Source organism: Crocodylus porosus, unplaced genomic scaffold (genome assembly GCF_001723895.1).
Source record: "Crocodylus porosus isolate Cpor-Errol unplaced genomic scaffold, CroPor_comp1, whole genome shotgun sequence".
Lineage (NCBI taxonomy): Eukaryota > Metazoa > Chordata > Crocodylia > Crocodylidae > Crocodylus > Crocodylus porosus.
Window position 1 is genome coordinate 26,202,427 of NW_017728918.1, and position 7,509 is coordinate 26,209,935.

A 7,509-nucleotide genomic window follows, 5' to 3' on the forward strand; every position below is an offset into this window, starting at 1 on the left:
GGAGCATCATTGTACCCCAGCCATCCCTTCTGCAGCACGTTAAGCTGTGTTGGAGCAGCCCCAGGCTAGCAGGCTGAGCTCCCGGGTCCCCTGCCAGCTGGGGCTGCTCTGACCCAGCTCAACATACTGCAGTCCTGCATGTTCAATAAGCACCTGAGAGCAATAAACTCCGGCATAATATGCCCTGGAGTTTATTGCTGTGCATTAATATCATGTGGAGACATGCCCACTATGTAGTAGATTGGTATTTATAAGGTTATGGAGTATTAAACATGTCTGACAACAATAAGCACATTGAGTGGGTAGCGTTGTAGATAATTGTAAGCCACAGTGATAAGCAGCCTACTGACAATAGATTCTAACGATTTAATAAAAAAAAAAAAAAATTATTTAATAGCTCTTTAGAAATATACCCTCATATAAATGGTGACCCTCTTCCAGTACTGACTCTGTGGTTAGACAGCTTCGTAAGGACTTACAGCATTCAGACTGGATTTGACCTGGCAAGAGGGAGGCAATGACCTACGCCATATCTATTACTTAAAGCAAGACTTGCAGTTCTCTACACTGCAACTTTGTACAATAAAGAAAAAGCCTAGTTACAATCTCAGCCTGCAGAACTCATCCTATCAGCATTCCTAAACTGAGCAGTTTTAAAGCTGTGCACTGTCATCTATGTCAGAAACCTGCCAGTAGTCTCATGATGCTTGTCAATAGGACATTTCTGTCTAGTGCTCCAAAGGGGCACTAAAAAGGGGTTACTCTCTCAGCCTGCCACTCTGTTTGGGCCTCCAGAGACATTACTTATTATTTGATTATTAACTCATATGTTTAAGTTCCAGGCTACTCCAAGACATACTGTAAGTCATGGTACACTGGTGGCACACCATTTGAATGATTAAAAACTAATTCACCGAGTCATTAGAAGGAATTATCTCCACACCTTTCAGCACTGAAACCTACTGCATAAGCACCATCACATGTTGTACCTTTCCCCAAATAAATGCAAGCTATTTAAGCAATATTGGAAATGTTTTTTTTTTCCCCCCAGTAATAGGAATTATAGGCTCACAGCAAAACTCTTATAGAAGCAGTATATTTTTTAAATAGCTTCCAATTAAATCCTTCAAACTGCCACGGTATTTCTGTAGCATATAGTCTAGAAAAGCATGTTAGAACCATGCTGGTAAAAGATTTCTTAAAAAGTAGCAATTTTAGAAGCCTCCATTTTGGGGGGCCTATGTTAAGACATAATAAAGAGCAGATAAGCTCACCACCGTGCATGTGCGTGTCGCCGCTTCAAGAGGCTGCTTGACGGGGCAACCAAAGAAGTCAGTAATCACTTCTGAAACTCTTGAAACTTGATATTTTAATTCAGATTTATTTTTCTATAAGATTTGTTATAGTAGCATGAGTCAGGAGATAGTTAAAGATTTTGTATTAAACATTTAGGTGCGATGATTTCTTCTTTAAGTATCTTTAAATAAACCCTGACCTTTTAAATTTCCTACCCACTACACAGAAAGCCCAAACTCTGCCTCTTTGTCTTAGTCTCTCTGTCAGATAAAATCCTCTTACATTTATACAGATTTTATTTGTGCATACACATTCTGAATACCTATCCTCCCGAACTTTTAATACAGTCTGCAGGAGAAACCTTGACTAATATATTCATGAACAGCAAAATTATTTATACTTCATTAAAATCCCTTGTGCTCCAAAACTCCATCAGAATTCTCTTTATAATTCTTCAGATATGAAAACTTTAAATTGATTTGTGAATTAAAATCCTTCTCATAAGGAAGGCTTTTTCAGTGGACAAATAAATAAATGAGGGCAAGGATTTGCTATAGAAGAGAGAGATCTCTCACAGAAAAGTGGCACAGTAACAACACTTGCATCAATTATTTTGTGGCATTTTTGTCGTACACATTGGATGCATCTACAAATGCTCTTTACTGTGGAGTTGACCAATTAGCTCCTGCATAAAGCATCATGGTCTACATGTGTGCCGGTATTAGGGTGCAGTAAGTTTAATTAATTCTGCTGTAAGATAGTACTGTTGGAGACAGTAGAGTAATTTGCTCTGCCAAAACACATGTGTAGACCTTGACAGGGGCTGGCTAGGGCACAAGGGTGCTAAAGTGCAGGGGCTGCCTGCCACTTAGCCTCTTCATACCCCAGCCAGCCCCTCCATTGCCCTCCACTGCCACCTGAAACCCAGGGGTGACCCCTCACCTCCCCCAAGCAACCTGCCAGCCCAAAGCTGCTCTGCCCTGGCTCAAAGTGTTGCGGACCCAGGCGCATGTACAGATCCTGTGCCTGGGAGCAGCTGACTCTGGAACAGACTGCGCCAGAGTTTATTTCGTTGCCTTAACAGCATGTGTAGATGCACCCATTAATAGCTAAACTGAGATCTGTGTTAAGCATCATAAAACACAATGATACACCAAGGGACTATATACAATTATAATGCTTGAAATGTTAATTAAATACTTAATGATAAGCATGTACTTTGCATCTAACAAGTAGATATACTTGTACAGTAGTAATATACTTCTACTGGCTTGTCAACAATTGACAAGTGGGTTCAAGACACTTGAGACACCCAATGAAGAATCTCTGCTGGGATTTTGCAAATGGACCCTTGTTTCTGCACAGTCCTGATGCATCTGTTCCTTAAATGGCAAAGATATAATAGGAAAGCCCAGAGAGGAAGAACTTGGAGTTACTGGCTTGGTTTGGTTTAATCCACCTGTTCTGGACATACTGAAATGGGCAAGTCTTTAGAAAGAGCTTGAGTACACAGTGGTTTGACAAGGTAGTCGGCAACAGAAGTGTAGAATTGCCAACACAACTCCCATTTACAGTCAAAGGATTTGGTGCTTAGCTTTTAGGCAGGGATTTTTCTAATATTATAAATATAATTTTATTTGTCTTATGGTAGTACCTAGGACCCATAATGAGAAACTATGGCTCCATCACACAAGGGATTGTACAAAAAGCCCAAAAACTCAGTCCCCATTCCACATCCATAGACATTTAATTCTTTATAACTTAAATATTGCACCCTACAGATGGTGACTCTTTAGGCAAAGCTATATGGAGCACTCCACCTTCTTACCAGAAACTCCAGAACAGATGACATCCGAGCTTAACAAAGGTATTATCAGGAAAAAAACAGACACCACAAAACCTTAGTACTGTGCAACAAAACATCCTCATTATACTTCATTTAAACCTTCTACAAAAATAGCTACATGTAATTTGCTGTTAAAATTTCGCTTCTTCATACAAAGTGAAACAACTGCTGTCAAAGTACCTTGTAATAGTCATAAAGCAATCCCAGGGCAGCTGCGCTGTCTTCATCACCATTGATACTCATCATGGCTTTGGTGGCTGCAGTAAGGGGATTTTCAAGAAAGGACTTCCAGGCTTCATCTTCACTGGTGTATGGACGCCTCTGGGAGTAGAGAGAGTCATTCTGAAGAACCAACACGGGCCTTTTGCTTTGGTCATAAAAAACATGAAACTTTGTTACAATACATCAAAAACATATAATAAGCATGTTTCCCAACTTCTGTTATGCTTCAGTAAAAACCATGCAGCTGACTCTGTGTTTACATTCTGATTTTGTGTGTTGCAGTAGTTACTCAGCATATAAAAACTAGACACCTCATTCTGATATTTACTTGCGTCAGGGAGAATCAGGGGTGATTTTACTGAACTGAATGGTCAGATCACCAAACTGTTTAAGGCTGCTAACCCAACATGGCATGGCAAAGTACTCTGAAGTTAGTAGCCTAAGATGCATAATACTATTTAAATCCTTTACTAAAAGGAAAGCACACAGCAGCAACTTGGTGTGCAGACAGGGCCTGAATATATTCATCCCAACTCCTTCAGGCTTTTTCATGCAAAACTACTGAGTGTGGATTAACAAAATCCACAGTCATGTTACACAATAGTGTTAAATCCACTTCTCTGTATCTTAGAATTCCCCCAAGAGACACTTTCCTTAATCCTCAGAGTATACCTGAAAGTTATTAAAAGTTGCTGATTAGCTGTAGACTATACATGGAATGTGGCCAAAGGGGACTATAAATCAACAGGGCAGTGCCATTTTCTGGCAATAGAAGCCAAACTGCTTATTGTGTGTTTACCTCAGATAATCCATGACATCGTATTTTGAGACCTGTTTGAGGGGGCTCCCAGGAAAGATAACACACACTTTGGAAAGATTTTTTTCTAGCATAAATACCTGATTAGGACAAACCTAACTGTTTTCCAAGCGTTTTGCTTTCCTTGCAAAGGAAAAAATTCCAAGAACTCAAACATGAGGCTTAGATCCCAAGTACACAAGTGGACGTAGGGAGAACTGGTGTTTGCAGCAAACAGTTTTACCAGCCTAGACAAGTTAACATATTTAAAACTCAGTTTGTAAAATTTATGCTCCCTCCACAACGGCCAGGTAAATAGTGTTTAAACCATGTTAGCTTGAACTAGTTTAAAACCAGTTCAGACACAGTTCTCCCCACAGTGTGCACAGAGCCTTAGTTGATGTTTACTACACACTTTGAGTTCTTTGTTTTTAAGATGTCAAGAGAAAATAGATACCATCAACTCTCAAAATAAAGTTAAAACACCCCTACAAAAAATGAACATCTTTTTGTCTATTGCACCTGTAGGACTATTCACAGATTGAACTGGCTAGAAATACCAAAGAGAGCAACACTATAATCAGCTAAATACTCTACATTTATAACCTTTCCCTTCCAAAAGGATTGCAAAGCACTTTGCAAACTATGGGCTTGATCCTGAAAACTCCATGTCACACAGCTGGCCTCATTGGGACAATTCAATGGGACAACTTGCAGGAGTTAAGGACCACTCAAGGGACTCAGCAATGCCAGACCCAACCATGAATTGCGAACTGATTTGCAAGTCTTCCACATGAAAAGGGCAGATAAACAGACACCTCCAAGGGAAGAGAGCTACAGAGTAATGCATAGCACATTGCACAACAGAGGGACAAGGCTAATTTTTCCTCCAAGGAGATAGGCAGACACCAACACTTATGGAGAGTGACAAAGGATTTTTAAGTATCCACACAGAAAAGATACCAAGAGGTTTTTATAGGAAAGACTCAACAATAGTAACCTGCACCAATCTGTCTTCTCACAGCTGAAGGGTTGGGTCAACTTTCCTTGGTATTTAAAACTTGAGGTTCAGACCACTGGGCTACCCACACCTCTCCTCCCCCAGTGCAAGGCTCATAGGAAAAAAAAAAATTAAATCTAAAAGCCAAAAAAAAATAAAAAATTCAGAACTAAAACTAAACAGCTGCCAACCTGAAATCCAGCAAGCTCAAAAATTACATGTTTTTGTAAGGCTCCATTCTCATTGCAACACCCAAATAAAATGCACAATTGCCCTAAAGGTAACCTACCTCCTCTAAAAGGAGTGTAGAAAGAATTATCTTTAGAACTATCAACAAAAGTGTAGGGTTTGGCAGTAACACAATCCCTTCACAGAACTGCAGGTTCTTTTAGGAAAATGAGAACATATTTATAAAAGACAGTAAAATGTGTGTTTTTTTCTGACAATTGACTTGCAATGAGTTTTAGGTTTCGAAGAGTTTATTGGCACAAGTATGTGTGCATAAAATACTGAACCTTATAGGCAAAGTTTGGAAATAAGTCTGCTATTGTGCATTTAAAAAGCCTCAGAACAGTTAGTTTATTTTCTGCTTGACCAAACTGCAGGAAGTAGGAAAACATTACAGAAACTGCACTCTAGTAGGGGTAGCAGCAATAGGACAGAGCTGCTAGACTTATTCTTATATCACTTCTCTACTTTTTTGCAAAATGCTCATTCAGTAGAACCAGTTACTATTATTTTGTTGATCAGCAAAATCAAGATTCTTCTCTTTGCCAAAAAGCCGGCTGGTTGCGTTTAATTTACTAGCAAATTCTCAGTAGCAAAGTGTTCAAATTATTATTAGTCTTATACTGAACACATGCAACAAATGCAAAGACAATGCCTCCGGCCCAAAGAAACTGTAATCCAGAAGAAAGAAAGAAAGAAGTTTAGATATGTATATATCCAGTTGAACTCAGAGAATTTTTAAGGGTTTCTCTGTTACAGAAAAGCTTTAGTGAGGCTTCCTGTTTAAGCTATTACTAACAGTATGTACGCTCAGTAGAATACCTGGATTAGAAAAAAAAAAAAGCCTGCAGTTGTCCAAGTAAATGAACAAAGTACATTTTCATGATGCAGTGTGATGATGACAGCTTACCGATCTATTCAAAAGAGTGATTTCCCAGGCACTACAGTGAAACTAGCTGTGTTTTCTCTCTCTCTCTCTCTGAATTTACCAGAAGCCGGCACTGTAGTTGAACACCTTGAACAATTTTGAATAGCTCATGCAATATGTTACAAAGGAAAAAAAATGGAAGTTGACTGATGGCTTGGATCAAATTACTAGTACCCAACACCATACAACCACATATTCTGATAGTAAGTGCAGATGTTGTTACTATTAACTGTTTCAGGTTAATGTACTATATAGGAAAGGGGGAAAAGAAAAGACATCCACTCTTAAGTTCTTGATAAAAGCTAGTCTCATTTAGTAGCTAGCATCACTAGGGACCTCAAAATATTTTAAAACAGAATATGTATTATAAAAGATATATATTCCATAGAATATAGAAGTGTGTGTATGAGTATGATAGCTATATATAAATCTACATAAATCTCCCCAAGTCATAGATATAATAGTGTGATATAGCTATATAAACCTATATATCACCCTCCCCCTCTCTCACCATCACAGATATAATACCGTGTGTGCAGGTGCATACATAACTTTATACAGGGATACACTGGTATGCGTGTACACCTCTGCACACACAAGCAGTTCAGGAATCTCCACAGACGACATCTCCCACCGCGAAGATGAGGATTCTGCCCGTGATGAAAAGCCTCGTAACAAATCAGATCAAGCCCTTGTATAGAGTAAAAAGCCTGTATTCACGCCTGCGAGGGCAGCTGAAGTAGAGACCTTCGCACAGAATCACCGCAGACCAGGGCTGGACAGAGCTCTCATCTAGCCCGATCCCTTGCTCCAGCAGGACCACCCCCAGCTAGTTTTTCAAGTTTTTATAAGCTTTACAGTCTGGACAGTTTTTAAAAAGTCACCTTCCCACCCCCTTTTTTAAACCGGACGTCACGTCCAGCAGCCTAGCAGGGGAATCGCGATTCGCTTTAAAAGTCCGTCCCGGTCACCGACAGAGCTCCCACCTACCGCGCCGCTCTGCGCACCCACCCGCCGAGAAGCCTCCACTGCCCGGGCCCGGTGCCCAGGACCCCGAGGACGCCGCCCCACAGCAGCGCGCAGCAGGCGTCCCCGTCGGCGCACAGATCCCGCCAGCCGGCGCATGGAGGAGCCGGGCCGCCCGCGAGCGGCCCCACGCGCACTCACTTGTCGTACTCCTGGGTCATGTCTGA

The 7,509-nt window shown here is 40.6% G+C and overlaps 1 protein-coding gene across 1 annotated transcript in view; it reads right to left on the bottom strand.

Moving 5' to 3' along the window:
- GRHL1 (grainyhead like transcription factor 1) overlaps positions 1–7,503 on the bottom strand; it is a 61,150-nt gene extending 53,647 nt beyond the window's left edge. The window contains exons 1-3 of the mRNA XM_019538139.1: positions 7,484–7,503; positions 3,323–3,509; positions 1,619–1,644 (exon numbers count right to left, since the gene is read on the bottom strand). Of these exons, the coding sequence (XP_019393684.1) occupies positions 1,619–1,644; positions 3,323–3,509; positions 7,484–7,503 (233 nt within the window). The remainder of the gene's footprint in view (positions 1–1,618; positions 1,645–3,322; positions 3,510–7,483) is intronic.
- Between the last annotated feature and the right edge of the window lie 6 nt (positions 7,504–7,509).